The sequence below is a fragment of the Carassius gibelio genome, chromosome A2 (assembly GCF_023724105.1).
Source record: "Carassius gibelio isolate Cgi1373 ecotype wild population from Czech Republic chromosome A2, carGib1.2-hapl.c, whole genome shotgun sequence".
Classification (NCBI taxonomy): Eukaryota; Metazoa; Chordata; class Actinopteri; order Cypriniformes; family Cyprinidae; genus Carassius; species Carassius gibelio.
This window is the reverse complement of record NC_068372.1, coordinates 4,112,102-4,128,457: the sequence shown is the minus strand read 5'-3', so window position 1 is coordinate 4,128,457 and position 16,356 is coordinate 4,112,102. Positions and strand designations below refer to the sequence as shown.

Here is a 16,356-nt window from a genome sequence, read left to right as displayed (position 1 = left end):
TGGTACGCTAACGAAATACTTTTTCTTTCAAGCAACATATGCTTTATATGATATTATAAAAAAGCGTCTACAGGGGTTGTTTTCAACATTTGGCAACTGACTCTTTTATTAGAAAGGTCTTTGTTGGAGCTTTATGGTAGTTTGGGAACACCAATTTTTTCCCAGCTAATTTCTAACTAATTTCTCACAGCTTTATTCACAACACTGTTGCTGGTTTAAGGAACAAAAATGAACAGCATATTTGGCAGAACATAATAGAAAATTGGAACAAAATCCCTTTCAGTTGTTCCAGATTTTTTCTAGCAAAACCTTATATACTATGCATGCATTTCCTCTAGTAATTATAGCTTGAAAACCATAAAAGATCAGTGTCAGGTTTTTTGATTGTACAGTGAATAACCAGTATTATATAGCAGGTTAATATGATCAGGGCTGTATACACTTCATACTCAATTATAAATACTGCATATAAATGTCACAGGAAAATCAAAACAGCTACAGTCCATCAGGTCACACTACTGACCAATGTTTTATTTAAAGAAATAATAATAATAAACATAAGCAACTCTGTACAATACACAATCAAGGGGTCCAAAACCATATGGTCATGCTTGTACTGTAAGTCAGTGATTAATCTTTCATTTTTATTCTTATTCCACTTTTACAACCACTATTAGATTAATGTTACATTTTGAGCAACATCTCACCTACTTATTTGTTTATGGAAAACAAGACACCAGATAACTTTTTTTTTCTAATTTATAATGCAGTTTAAAGCAATGATTTAAAACAAATTCAGGTAGAATATCTCTATTTTGATAAATTGGATAGTTTCATGGTTGTTCCATAATAAACTCTAAACCCAGGATAGAGCGGCTGAGTGAATGTGGTCTGGACTGTGTGGATGAGGCTCATTGTGTCAGAGACGCTGTAGAAGGACAGAGTTCCTGCACTGTGATCCACAAACACTCCTATTCTCCTGCTGATGGACTTTACAGGGAGATCAGTCTCTATGCTATTGTGAGTGAATGAGCATCTGAAGGAAGAGCAGAATAAACTCCAGGAGTGATCATTACATCCAAACAAGCAATCCCTCCTCTCAACCTCTCCCTTCCTACGGATGTTCTTATATGACACTGCTACCTCCATCATACCTTTCTCACTCTGCTCAACTTCCCAGTAAGAGCGTCCACACACTCTCTTTGTACACAACACCTGCTCCCAGTAATCAAATCTGTCTGGATGATCCGGATACCCATAGCACATGTCACCCTGAAAGATAACGCTGTTCCCATCAGACAGTCCAAGGAGGGGGTTCACTGTGTTCAGATCCAGAGCCAACTGGTAAGAGTCTGATGGAGACAAAACTGTAACAGCACTTCAACACTTCAGAGAAAACAACTTCACATGTCTGATAAATGTATCTTTGTATGCGTTTTAATTGCATGAATCTCACTCTATTTATTTTATTATTATTAATTATTATTATTATAGATATAAAGTAGAAATAATATTTAGTTGAAATACCAAACAGAAATGAGTTTAAACTGTTTTGACTAGCTACAGTAAAACCACCAATAAATTTAGTCATATTTTGAGCTGAATACTGAAGATAAAAACCAGAGAAGACTTTCTGATTATCAGGTTTTCAGGATTCTTCAGCATGATTTGAGATCATCAAAAGATCATCAAGTGTTTTAATGGAAAACAATCTGAACAGAAAGTGACATGATCAACGGCACTCATTCACTTCTATTGTATTAGTTGCATCATACAGTATACATTTATATTATACAATTCAATGTAATTATTTAAGTATATTTCCTGGTTTAAATTTACTTCTTGAAAATCATAGTTTTTCAATCTCATCTCAGATTTCTGGACCCCTTGTTACATCCACGGCTATATAAATACATTTCTGAGCTTGTATGTCTTTATAGTAACTTACATTGTAAGAACTCCTCTCTGGTCTTGAGTTCAGGGGAAGGAATGAGCTCAACTAATTTCACTATAGAAAACAGAGTTTTCAGTTTAAAAACAATCCATCCTATAGGTACTGCACTATTTTTTTCATTATATTGCTGACAGTCAATCATGCTTAATTAATTTATGTAAACAAATACACTACCAGTCAAAAGATTTTGAACATATGATTTTTAATGTTCCCTTTTTAAAGTCCCTTCTGCTCACCAAGCTTATAGAAATTAATACTTTTATTTAGCAAGGATGCTTTAACTTGATCAAAAAACATTCGATGATAAAAACATTTATAATGTTACAAAAACTTTCCCTCGAGGAACTAGGGTTACATATGTAAACTAGAGATGTTCCTCTTAAGGAACTCGAGCTGCATCGAAATGCTTTGGGGAACGAGTACCCACGCTGCCAGACTACCAAACCCCTGCCTAGTGTCTATCCGAAGTGCACAGCTTCGGACGAGAGGACTGAAGCGCCTGGAGTGACTGGCATGTCTAAACCACAGAATCTTGCAAAAGTAGAACGCGTGGACCACCCCAGCATGGACACACCTGCTAGAAAGGCCTTGGAGGCTGCCATACCAAGTGTAGAGTGAGCCTTGGCTCCCGACAGCTGGGGACGACCAGAGGACTCATAGGTGGCGTTGATAGTCTCAACTATCCAACAACTAACAGCCTGCTTAGAAGCAGGAAAACCCCTCTTGGGGGGACCGTAGCATACAAGCAATTGGTCTGTTTTTCTCCACAGGGCAGCTCTGTAGACGTATGCGTCCAGCGCTCGAACTGGACACATACAATTTAGCTTCTCTTGGTCGGGAGGAGGACAGAAGGCCTGCAGCACTACAGGTTGTGGTGTGATAGAGGGAACCCTAGGAACATATCCCGCATGAGGGTATTATGAACGCTTTGGTCATGCCAGGTGCAAAATCAAGATAAGTAGGGGCCACTGAGAGGGCCTGTAAATCTCCTACCCTCCTCAGAGTGGTAATGGCCAACAGAAAGGCGGTTTTAAGTGTCAGATGTCTGTTTGATATATCTTGAATCGGCTCGAATAGAGATTTGCAAAAAGCCTCTAACACCACAACCAAGTCCAATTGGGGACTACGGGACCGTACTGGAGGTCTCAGCCTCAGCGCACCATGGAGGAAACGTAACTAAGAGGTGTCTTCCCAAAGACTGACCATCGAGAAGGGCATGGTAGGCCGTAATGGCCGCCATGTAAACCTTCAGCGTGGAGTGGGTCAACCCTGCAGAGAGCCTGGCTTGTAGAAACTCCAGAACTGTACCAGCTGGGCAGTTTGCTGGGTCAAGCTGGCGGTCTCTGCACCATGAGGTGAAGAGTTTCCACCTCAGGGCATACAGTTTCCTCATTGACGGAGCTCTAGCTTGGAGGATGGTCTCAACAACTTCGGTTAAGAGACCGGATGCTATGGGTTGTGCCCCCTCAGGGGCCACACCCACAGCTTCCACAACTCCGTGCGAGGGTGAATTATCGTCCCCTGCATCTGTGAGAGTAGGTCTGTCCTGATCGGTATCTTCCGTTGAGAGCTGTCGAGCAGCGAGCCCAGATGTGCGTACCATACTCGACCCGACCAGAATGGGGCTACTAACAACAGACGGACCCCGTCCCGGCGTACTCTCGCCTGAACCTTCGGGAGCAGAGCAATAGGGAGAAAGGTGTACAGACGAAGCCTCAGCCAGGACTTTACCATAGCGTCCAGTCCCAGAGGAGCTGGATGAACTAGAGAGAATGAAAGGGGACATTGTGATGTCTCTTGAGCCGCAAAGAGGTCTACTTGAGCTCTGCCAAAAACTCTCCATATCTGCTTCACCACCTCGGGGTGAAGCTTCCATTCCCTGGGCCTTGGCCCCTGCCTCGACAGTATGTCTGCTCCCATATTTACTTTCCCAGGAATATATACTGCTCTTAATGAGAGGAGTTTGCTCTTGGACCGCACAAGGATCTGGTGCGCCAGCTTGTACAAGGGGCGTGAACGCAGACCTCCCTGGTGGAGGTCCCACTCATGACCACACCCCAATCAGTGAGGGATGCATCCATCGGTAGTATTACACGGTGACAAGGAGCTCCCAGCACTGGGCGCTGATTCAAGAACCAAGGTTTATTCCACATTTCCAAGGCACGGAGGCAGCGCCACGTGACCTTGATAGTTCGAAGTGGATTGCTCCTCGGGGAAAATCCCTTGGTCTTGAGCCACCACTGTAGGGGTCTCATGTACAGCAGGCAAAGAGGTATCACGTTGGACACAGCTTCCATCAGACCAAACAATCTCTGAAATTGTTTGACAGTGAGTGTCTGGCCTTCTTTGACTCTCTTGACTGAGATGAGGATCGACTCAATAACAGGAGACAATCGTGCCTGCATCGCCAAAATCAGTCTCAAACCCAGCTCCCCCATATGTGCGAGGACATCTCGATGCCACAACCTGCTCTGAGCTCACCGAAGCTGAAGTTGTTTTGAGTGGCTTGGAGGGCAACACCGGGGGCTCCGGGGGACAGATAGCTCGCGAGCGTCTGTTCCACCCCGAGGTATCGCTCTGTATCCGTGCTCTCCCATCCCCACCACACTGGCATAGTAATCTGATGAGGGGATGTAGAGGCGGGCTGAAAACTGGCGTTTCCATGATCTGGCTATTTCTTTGTGCAGATCGGGAAAGAATGGAAGGCCCTGGCTAGGCGGTGGTTGACTCCCCTGCAGGAAACGTTCATCGAGCTTGCTTCGCTGCGGTTCAGTTGATTTCTTGGTGGGCCATTCGATGCTTAATTTGGCCACCACGCGAGTAACCACCTCTAAGAGCCCCTCGTATTGTGGCGAATGGGGTGATGAATCCCGGGCGACAGACTCCACATCGACCTCCTCGGAGGAAGAGAGGCGGAGTGTCGATCCCTCTCCCTGGGTGGAAGGAACCGCAGAGCGTGCTTCTGACTCCAGAGATTGGTCGCTGGATCTGGTGGAAATGGAAGGAGATAGGGACTCACCTGTCTCCATTCCCTTCGCCAAATCTACTTGTGATCCCCACGAGTGCAGCTGCTGTTCTGCCTCAGTAGAAGCGGGACCAGCACCGCGAGGAACACTGGCGAAGGCTCCCTCCTCAAAGAGAGCCCTCCAGGAATGAAGCAGCCCCACCGACATTCTCTCAAAGTGCGGCCTCCCTCGAGAGCTTCGAACCCAGGCAGACCATGCACAGACTGTGTGTATCCCCACTCGTGTATCTCCATAAGATCCGGAATCCCCTTTCAAATGCTTAGTTTTCGCCTTGCTCTTAGACATGACTTGGATCTCGCTTACGTCACCCCGCCTGTGACATCATGCTCTTCCATTGGACTGATTACACACGATATTCAGAGTCGCTCACGCTAGACGCGTTCCCCTTATCGCTTCAACGAAGCTCAAGTTCCTGAAGAGGAACTGTTATTTTAAACAGTTAAAGGGGGGGTGAAATGCTATTTCATGCATACTGAGTTTTTTACACTGTTAAAGAGTTGGATTCCCATGCTAAACATGGACAAAGTTTCAAAAATTAAGTTGTACGTTTGAAGGAGTATTTTTGTTCCCAAAATACTCCTTCTGGTTTGTCACAAGTTTCGGAAAGTTTTTTTCGAGTATGGCTCTGTGTGACGTTAGATGGAGCGGAATTTCCTTATATGGGTCCTGAGACACTTCTGCCGGAAGAGCGCGCTCCCGTATAGCAGAGCACTGAGAGCACAACAGACTTCACTGATCAGAGCGAGAGCGTCGCCAAATGTCACAAAAGAAGTGTGTTTTTGGTTGCCAGGGCAAGACAACCCTGCACAGATTACCAAAAAAAAAACAGCATTAAGGGACCAGTGGATGGAGTTTATTTTTACAGAGCATCAACGGAGTTGTGCAAGTGTTTTTGTTTGTTCCCTGCATTTCAAAGATGCTTGTTTTACAAACAAGGCCCAGTTTGACGACGGATTTGCGTATCGTTTATTTCTTAAGGATGATGCAATCCCAATGAAAAAGGGTCACGATCGTGTGTTGGAACCGCAGGCGGTGAATAAAACTGCTTAAAATATCTCTGCCTCCTTGTTAGTGCGTCCGCCTCCCATGCCGGAGTCTTTGCTGCTGCTGCTCTTGTTAAATTTCAGCCTCGGGATCTGATTCTGGATCATAAATAAACGGCTGAATCGGACTGTTAGCCATGGTTTTTTTTTTTTTTCTCACGGTGATGTCACAGCTTCCACATGCTCTCAACGCAAAAGCCCACTGGCGTTTGTGATTCTTTAGCTCCGCCCACACGTCACGCCTCCAGCAGGTCGTGTTTTTCCGGGAAAAATCGGTACAGACTATCTTTCTCTTATGAATATAATAAAACTAAAGACTTTTTGGAGTTATGAAGGATGCAGTACTACTCTATAGGTACTCAAGATTAACAGGATATTGAGTGAAAACGAGCATTTCATCCCCCCTTTAAAATATTTCACAATATTACTGTTTTTGCTGTATTTTGGATCAAATAAATGCAGGCTTGGTCAGCAGAAGAGAATTCTTAAAAAATATTACAAATATGGCATTTAAAACAAGTTTGACTGGTAATGTTAAGGTCCTAGATTTTACCTTTATCAGATATGATTTCTATTTCATCTTTGCAAAAATCCTCAATCTCCTTTCTCAGTAGAGAGACAGATCTTCTCACTTCATCAAAGGTCAACTGAGAGCTGACAGTCACCTGAAGTGCTGTGCTGAGTCTATATTCTGAAACAGACAGAGACTGCAAACTCTGCAGACACACAAAGACATCAGAATAAAGACAAACAGACACAAACAGAAGAAAGTAAGAGTCTTTATCTCTGTTCACTGAGACCATCCACTGACAGCATTTATTCTGATAACACTACTCTCATGAAAAATGCAACATCTGTTCATAATACTGATGACGGTACAAACGTTAATTGATCAAATGTCAGCAAATGCATGTCCTGTACCTGCAAGAACTGGATGTGATCCTGTGTGTGTGAAAGCTGCTCCAGCTCAGCGTCTCTCCTCCTCAGATCATTGATCTCCTGCTCCAGTTGCTTCAGTCGTTCTTCAGCTCGACTCACTGCAGTCTTTTCCTGATCTCTGATCAGTTGTATCAGCTCAGAGCGGCTTCTCTCAATGGAGCGGATGAGCTCAGTAAAGATCCTCTCACTGTCCTCCACTGCTGTCTGTGCAGAGCGCTGTTAGGACACACAGTGATTCAGCTTCAGTGAGTCTGAACTGAGACGGAGACAAACTTCTCTTCTTCTCCAGACTCACCTTATGAGACTCCACAGTGTCTCTCAGCTGCTGGAGATCTTTCTCTCTCTGCTGGATTCTCTGCTGGAGCGTCTTCTGCATCTTCTTCAGCTGCTTCTGCAGGACAAACAGATGATAGTGAAAGACACAGAAAACTACTGGCTCTAAATCATCATGTGAACAGACGAATCCAGTAGAAGTAGGGTGAGGCAGTTTAACGGTTACCCCCCAATGGACATCCCTGTCTTCTTAAATTAGAATTTACTCACTGCTCAGATCTCAGTTCTGCATGCTCACAAATCCTCTCTAACAAATATTTTATGTGAATAAGACATTAATTGTGTAGTCAGCCTTAAGGCGGGCATACACAGTGCGAATTCGGATGATCGGAAGATCGTATGTCCACGCACACGGCACGAGTGAGTTTATCTGAAAATCGTATGGACAAGATGATATACGACACGATTTTACAACCTGCGAATTCCAGAAGCAATCTCATGAAGTTGATAGACGCGTTCGACTTGAAGCACCGCTGCACGCACAGAAGGATCACTGTACGACATTAAAGTACCGCGAGAGCGATAAGAGAGCACACATATCCAATGCATTCTAATCGCTCTCGCGGTACTTTGATGTCATACAGGTGATCATTCTGTGCAGCGCTGCTTCAAGTGGAACGAGCCTAATATAACTGCTCTCCCTCTCTAATAACTGCATATAAAATATTGATACGAGCCGTGACTGTTTCCTACACGTACAGGTTATTTTTCAGCAATAGGAAACCGGGACGTTTGGTTACCCTGTGTGTGTTTTCTTGTATATGGTTTATAAATATCTGAAATAGGTATTACAATGTAAACATGGTTTGTGAGGACAATTTCTGTGTCCTCGTAAACCAAATGGCTTTTAAAAAATACTATACGGTGTTTAATAGAAATTTTAAACATGCATTTTCTGTGATGGATAGAGGTAGTGTATGGGGATATACAGTATAGAATACCGTTACGTTTATGGAGAGTCCCTGTAAACTACATATGCGTGTGTGAGAGAGAGAGCGAGAGAGAACTAAAAAGGCATTGGAATACGTTGCTAGAAACATCATACAGCGCTCGCTGTTCCTGTCAGACTTCAGCGAGTTTATCCTCCTGGTCAATAGTCCACATTCGCCGCAAAAAAAAGATGGCATCTGAAAGTTGCATTTGGTGGTCAGTTTGTGTGTAAATGTATATTTCTAACAATTTTTTTCACATTTGGTGTTAGTTCTAACGAGAAATCAGTATTATAATAATGAAATATTGGTTTAGTTATCACAAAAACGCATTATATTTTGTTGTAGATCATTAAACCGTTATGCTGCCTCAGAAATCTGTCCAAACCCATTTTCAATATGGCAGTGAGGTGAAAGTCTGCAGCCTTCGGAAGCAGTGCGGACGTGGCTGTGCACCGGACAGATGGGAACACAGATAGTAGGGCAGTGACATGATTATTTGTTTTATATTGTGCTGTAGTGGAATGTTTATTCATGTTATTTGATGTATGTTGTTTTTAAAAATGATTTTGAAATGTTTTAGCACAATAAGGAGGGTGTCTTTCTGGCTCTTTTTTAGGAGCTGGCCTGTGTCACTGTTTTGAATGACTGTTTTTGTCTGGTGTAAAGTATTGCACATTTGCACATGATATATTGGGGGTTGTTGAACCCTGATGGTATTAACTTGCTACCAGCTAAGCCTATTTGTGTTTTAGAACTTTTGACGAGTTAATAAATATTGGTTACTTGAATGACTTGATTGGATAAATTTATTGCTTGACATTGATAGGCTTTACAGTTTGGCGTCACGAACAGGATATTTAAAAAACTGGTAGCAAGTTGATGTAGAGTAAGGTAAGTTTTCAAAACAGTGACATAGGCTGAAGGGACGACGAGTGTGGGAACAAGAGACTACATTGAAAACTGCATTGGATATAAAGACTGTTGTTGTACGACTGACTTCCAAACGATGGAGCAAGAGCTTGCTGCATTGCAGGAAAGACTGGATAGGGAAAAAGCAGCGATGGATGAACTTAAACAACAGAATGAAGCATTGACTGCCTAGTTACAACAAGTAACAATAACCGATCCTATGGAAACTTCACATTCTCCTTCAGATGTAGGCCAGGCTTATTCAGCAGCCTCACCAACCTCCACAAGTAAAGTTACGACATCTGTTGAAGTGATTTATATGCCTAAAGACAAAAAGATGTTAATGTTTTCCGGTGAACCAGGTACTATCTCCTATTATGATTGGACTGATGAAGTGCAGAACTCTATGAATTATCGACAATATAGAGAAAGAGAACAGGCAGCATTTTTGTATGATCATCTGGAGGGGGGAGCTAAACAGGAGATAAGATATAGCACACCTGAGGTACGCAGAGAACGTTAGAGACCCCTCACTTCGTCGAGAACTAAAACGATTAATTAGACAAGACCCAAATATAAAATTCTCAGCGTTGCGGAGAGAATCTATGCTGTTTTGGGAAGAAGATAATGTGCCTGATAGAGCTTCCTATAATTTAGCACCAGAAGATGCAGCAGTTGAATGCTCTGGTATTACAACAAATAAGTCCGTTAACCCTGATTCCTTTCTTCTGGAACTTAGAGATGCAATGAGGAAACAGGAGGAGAAATTAGAGGGGCTTGCACAGCAGGTAGCACGGCTTCAAGTTTCTGAAGGGAGGCGGGGGCGTAGGCCAAGACAGGAACCCAGGTATGATTCAGCAGGAAGACCTATTTGTTTTAGATGTCAGGGAGTAGGACATATTGCACGTTTTTGCTCAAATGTCAATACTGTTGGTGACGCTGGTCGCCAAGTAACCCCATCTGAGGTTGCTAGGGGGGCAGTTGTCCAAACTACTATGCAACAGGGAAACAAATTCCCTCTGTAGTTAAGAGCCAGGCTATAGGAAGGGAGCAGTTGGGCTCAGGTGATTTCACCCATTCATGGGAAAAAGTATTCCATGCACTTACAGGACCTACTCTAGTTATGGATGTGTATATGGGGGGAGTATGTGTTCCATCTATGATAGATACAGGCTCTATGGTCACCATCATAACCGAGAGTTTTTTTAAGGAACATTTTGAATGCAAAGGGGAGGATGTTCTAAAAGAATGTGGGTGGTTGTCTTTAAAAGCAGCAAATGGCCTTTCTATACCGTATTTGGGTTATTTGGAACTTGATGTTAAAATTATGGATAAGGTCTTGCCACAGCGTGGCGTTTTGGTGGTGAGAGACCCAACGGATCCTATTACAAAATTGAAGAGAAAATCTGTTCCAGGGTTGGTGGGCATGAACATAATAAAAGATTACCGTGAAATTCTGTCTGATTCTTTTAATGTAAAGTCACCTGGACCATGTGCTCAAGTGTATCAGGGTTTTGCAAAAGTGATGGCCCCTTCACCTGTACTGGTACCTGCAGGTTCTATGTGTTTGGTTCCCGCTACAGGTTTCCAGAATACTCATGGTTCAGATTATATCGTTTTGGTGGAGGGGTTGGAGGTAGATGAAGGGATTTTACCTGGCTCCTTAATGGTATCTCCAGGTTTGGTGAAGGTGCAGGGTGGCCAGTTAGCTGTTCCTATTGTAAATGCTGGTGCTTTAGATATCAATTTGGCCCCTCATACATGCCTGGCACGCTTGCATGTAGCTAAAATAGTAGCAGGAGGTTCAAAGTCTATTTCTTTTCAGAATATATCTCCTGGGGAGGTTCAGATTTCATTAGGTTCTGAAGAGGCTTTGGTTTTGAGTCAAGAGGCTGGATCTAGCTCTACACAGGATTTTCAATTTGAATGCCCTTTTTTGGAACCTCAGCAGATAGCTCAGGTTAAAGCATTACTGAATAATTATGCTGATGTGTTTGCTTTCAGTGATAATGATTTTGGGCGCACCTCAATTATACAGCATGAGATACCAGTCACTGATGATGTTCCAGTTCGTCAGTGTTATCGCCGTCTTCCACCAAGCCAATATGAAGAGGTGAAGGATCATATTAGACAGCTTTTGGAGCAAGGTATTATTAGTGAGAGCTGTAGTCCGTATTCATCACCTTTGGTTATTGTTAAGAAAAAAAATGGCAATATGCAGATGTGTGTTGACTACCGCCAGTTAAACTTAAAGACAAGAAAAGATGCATATCCACTCCCTAGGATAGAGGAGTCACTTGATGCACTTAGCGGGGCCCAGTGGTTTTCAACCTTGGACCTCGCTAGTGGTTATAATCAAGTGGAGGTTGCTGAGAAGGACAGACAAAAGACTGCTTTTTGTACACCATTTGGTCTATATCAGTTTAATCATATGGCTTTTGGGCTTTGCAACGCACCCGGAACATTTCAGCGACTTATGGAGAGAATTTTAGGTGATCAGTACTTTCAGTCTTTGCTTCTCTATTTAGATGATGTGGTTGTGTTCTCGTCATCTTTTGAACAACATCTTAGTCGTCTCAGGTTAGTTCTTTCACGTTTTAGGGAGTGTGGCCTAAAAGTGAAATGGAGTAAATGTTCGCTTTTTCAACACCAAGTATCCTATTTAGGACATGTGATATCTGCTGAGGGGGTTGCAACAGATCCTGAGAAAACCCAGGTAGTAGTCCAATGGCCACGACCAGGTACAGTAACAGAACTTAGATCTTTTTTGGGTTTTGCCGGATATTACAGGCGATTTGTGAAAAAATTTTCTCAGTTGGCAGCACCCCTGCATGCTCTTGCAGCATTGGCCACACCAAAGGCAGGTAAATCTAAGACCACTAGAGTGCCACTTGGTGAACTGTGGGGTTCTGAGTGTGAATCAGCTTTACAGGTAAAGAGAAGCTAGTTACAGCCCCGGTACTTGGCTATGCAGATTTTACAAAGCCCTTCTATTTGGAAGTTGATGCCAGCCATCATGGGTTGGGAGCAATATTGTCCCAAGAAGGGAAAGATGGAAGAAGACCGATTGCATATGCAAGTCGTGGGTTAAGGCCATCCGAGCGGAACATGGAGAATTATAGTGCCATGAAGCTAGAGCTGTTGGCATTGAAATGGGCAGTCACAGATAAGTTTCGTGACTATTTGTTAGGCCACAAATTTATAGTGTTTACGGATAATAATCCGCTGAGTCATCTGCAGACTGCCAAGTTTGGTGCCATTGAGCAGAGATGGGTTTCAGACCTGGCTAGATTTGATTTTGAAATTCGTTATAGGCCAGGGCGTCAAAATGGGGGGGCGGATGCATTGTCACGACAAACCCAGTCAATGGCTAAACCTGCATTTGGGGGGAGTATTTTTAATCAAACTCCAGAGAAGGGTCATACAATGATGATTAATGAGCAGACAACCACATGTAGCTTCCCTGTGTTTTCTCAGGCAGTTTGGGCCGCTCAACAGCAGGCCGACCCCATTATTGCAAGGTTTTGTGTGTATTGGAGTCAGAAAGTAAAACCTGGTAGATTAGTGAGGGCTAAAGAGGACGGTAAGGTCTTGGAACTTCTACGACAATGGGAGAAGTTGGTAGAGGAGGAAGGAGTCTTGTACCGCCAATTTGTGGATACTAAACAAGGCCAGATTAAACAGGTGCTCCTACCTCAGAGTCTGAAGGAGGAAGTCCTTCGTGGGATACATGATGAACATGGGCATCAGGGTGTAGAACGCACTTTTAAGCTGGTCAGAGCCAGATGTTATTGGCCAGGAATGTTTCAAGATATTGAAACTTATTGTAAGCAATGTGAACAATGTATTGTGGCAAAAGCCCCAGTGCCAAAGTTAGTGACTGAAACCGGTAGTTTGTTAGCTAGAAGACCCTTTGAAGTGGTAGCTATGGATTTCACTGTTCTAGAACCTTCTAGTGATGGTAAGGAGAATGTCTTGATTTTCACTGATGTGTTTGTTAGGGAGTGGATTCACAAGTATGGGGTCCCCCAACGAATTCATTCAGATCAGTGGAGATGTTTTGAGGCAGAGGTTGTCCGAAACTTGTGTAAAATGTATGGGATTAAGCAGAGTCTAACTACCCCTTATCATCAGCAGGGCAATGGTCAATGCGAGAGGTTCAATCGAACCCTGCATAATTTGTTAAGAACTCTCTCACCATTGAAGAAAAGAAGATGGGTTGAATATTTACCAGAAGTAGTTTTTGCTTATAATACAACCGAGCATGCAAGTACTGGTTATAGCCCATATTTTTTGGTTTTTGGACAGTTGCCAAAGTTACCAGTTGACATTTTGTTTGGGGTAAGCCAGTCAGATTTTATAGAGACGGTTGATGAATGGGTGGTGGGGCATCAGGAGAGATTTAAAGAGGCTTATCAAAAAGCATGGGGGCAGATGGAACATGCTGCTGAAGTTAGGAAGAGATATATTGGTCCTCCTTCACTACAGAGTTCTTTGCAGGTGGGTCAATTGGTTTATCGTAGGAACCACAATTTTTTAGGAAGGCATAAAATTCAGGATTTGTGGATGCCTACGCCCTACAAAGTGATAGCTCAGCCAGATGACACTAAAGCGGTGTATACAGTTGCTCCTGTGGAGGAGTCTTGCCCACCAAAGAATGTTCATAGAACAGAATTGAGGCCGTGCGGTCCAGGGGTAGTAGGGGCGGTTCACCAGGATGTCCAGAGTTATAGTGAGGTAGTCTCTGATAGTGAACTGGATGAAGCATGGGTTGTTAGGGAAGAGGCCTCAACTGAATCCTTGCTGAGGATGGGAAATCAGTCAGAACCAGAGGTATGTAGTGAATCAGATGTTGATTTAGTGGAGCAAATTGATTCAGAAGAATCTCAAATGTCCGAAGTCACTCAAGTACCTCCAGGTCAATTGCGGCGTTCTAGTAGATCAACAGCAGGGAGGCATTCTAACCCATTTAATCTACCCAAATCTGTTGTTTCTAATGGAGAAGATAGGGGGGTTTTAGAGTAGACCATTGCTTATAAAGGACACTAGGCTTTTGACATCATATGGAAAAGTGTGGGGATGGTAGTTTAACTAGGTGGTTAATAGATGAAATTATAAGATCATCGGGACGATGATCAGTGGTGGGGGCGGTGAATGTAATGGCTATAAACACTATAGTATTTACGGTAGTCCTGTTTGGTAGGGTGAGTATGGTAGTCTCTAGCCTACGTGTCCTTTATGAATGGACTGGCATTAGCCTTTGAGTAATGGCAGGTGCATGCTGATTGCCAGATAGGTGGTGGTGGTTTCTTTCTTGGAGACTGCAATGATGGTTTGTGCCAGCTTTGGAAAACAGTTGTCGTAGCTGTTGTTAGGTATGTGACAAAGTTGGATGTAATACTTTTTAACCGCGTGATATTGTGTATAATCATTGGCATTTAAATGTTTTGTGCAGATGGCAATGATGGTTTGTGCCAGAGTTGGAAAACTGGTACTAGGTATGTGATTGTATATGGTTGAAGTGTGTTTGTTTTATATTGTGCTAAATTGGAACGTGTATTCATGTTATTTGTTTTATATTGTGCTGTAGTGGAATGTTTATTCATGTTATTTGATGTATGTTGTTTTTAAAAATGATTTTGAAATGTTTTAGCACAATAAGGAGGGTGTCTTTCTGGCTCTTTTTTAGGAGCTGGCCTGTGTCACTGTTTTGAATGACTGTTTTTGTCTGGTGTAAAGTATTGCACATTTGCACATGATATATTGGGGGTTGTTGAACCCTGATGGTATTAACTTGCTACCAGCTAAGCCTATTTGTGTTTTAGAACTTTTGACGAGTTAATAAATATTGGTTACTTGAATGACTTGATTGGATAAATTTATTGCTTGACATTGATAGGCTTTACACATGCATCCCAGTGTAAAGCATAAAAGACTGTCAAATTATGAAGTATTGCCGTAAACAATGTATATTGCGACAGGACGATACAAAAAGATAGAGCATTATATGAAACAATAGACTTTTAATTTCGTCCATCGGATTCATATCGTCATATTGTCCATGATCCATCCATAACAGAAAGTGAAGTATAGGCTACCTGGCCTCAGGCACCACAATAAAAGTGAAACAGACACAGACTTCGAGCTTCACACTAACAGTGGTTCTGTGTCCTGCGTAATTAAGCTGCGGCTCTACCCAGAAACACATCAAATAAATGAACAATAGGTATGACTAAAATCATCTGGATTCAGTCAGATTTACTGAACAGAAAGTTGTCTGTCACTGCATTTTACTTGTATTTTGACTGATAGAAGTATATATTTTGTCAAAGAATAATTATTACTTCATTATTTATGTTGCTAAAGCAGAGTATATTTTATAAATGCCTGTCAGTAAGCGTCTACAGGGCGTCTTCAGTGAACAGAGAAACTCTTCTTGAAGCTGCTGTTATTTCTGCTGTCTTGTGAATGCTGTAAGCTGTTGATAATAATGTGCTGATATAAACACATATGATCTGAGTGTCAGCAGTATTTCATCTAGTGTTAAATACCTGTTTCTCTGTCCTCTGTGCTGCGGCTGATACAGTCTTGTGGTTTTTATGTTCATCCATACACAGCACACATATACACTTCTGATCAGTGCGACAGAAAACCTCAAGGAGCTTCTCGTGTTTCTGACAGATCATCTCCTGCAGTCGTCCAGTGGCTTCAATCATTTTGTGTGGCTTACGTGAATTAAACTCCTCATGATGGTCAAAATGAGTTTGACAGTAAGAGTTCAGACACACCAGACAGGACTTGATGGCTTTGTGTTTTCTTCCAGTACAGACGTCACACTGCACATCTCCAGCTCCAGCAGGAACAGCACTTTGGAGTTTGGTCTTCTTCAGTTTCTCCAGCAGTTCAGCAAACACCACGTTCTTAAATAAAGCAGGTCTTGGACTGAAGGTCTGTCTGCACTGAGGACAGCTGTAGACTCTCTTCTGATCCTCCTGATCCCAGCAGTCTGTAATACAGCTCTTACAGTAACTGTGTCCACACTGGATGGTCACTGGATCCTTCAGGAGATCCAGACACACCGGACACAAGAACTGCTCCACTGAAATACAGGATTCTGCCATTTTACTGCACGTTCAGACCAAAAAACCGATGCTTCCTGCTTCTGTGTATGAGGGACGGGAAAAACAGGCGTGTCTGTAAATTCCCAAATAATAGTAATG

General features: G+C 42.8%; 1 protein-coding gene across 1 annotated transcript; it reads right to left on the bottom strand.

Annotated features, from left to right (window-relative positions):
* Positions 1-201: 201 nt before the first annotated feature.
* LOC128024285 (E3 ubiquitin-protein ligase TRIM16) lies at positions 202-16,310 on the bottom strand. The gene is made up of 6 exons (XM_052610709.1): positions 15,688-16,310; positions 7,258-7,353; positions 6,945-7,178; positions 6,577-6,739; positions 1,949-2,008; positions 202-1,352 (listed from the first exon to the last, which is right to left on the bottom strand). Exons 1-6 carry the CDS (start codon positions 16,255-16,257, stop codon positions 811-813), a joined length of 1,665 nt encoding a protein of 554 aa, XP_052466669.1. The 5' UTR covers positions 16,258-16,310; the 3' UTR covers positions 202-810.
* Between the last annotated feature and the right edge of the window lie 46 nt (positions 16,311-16,356).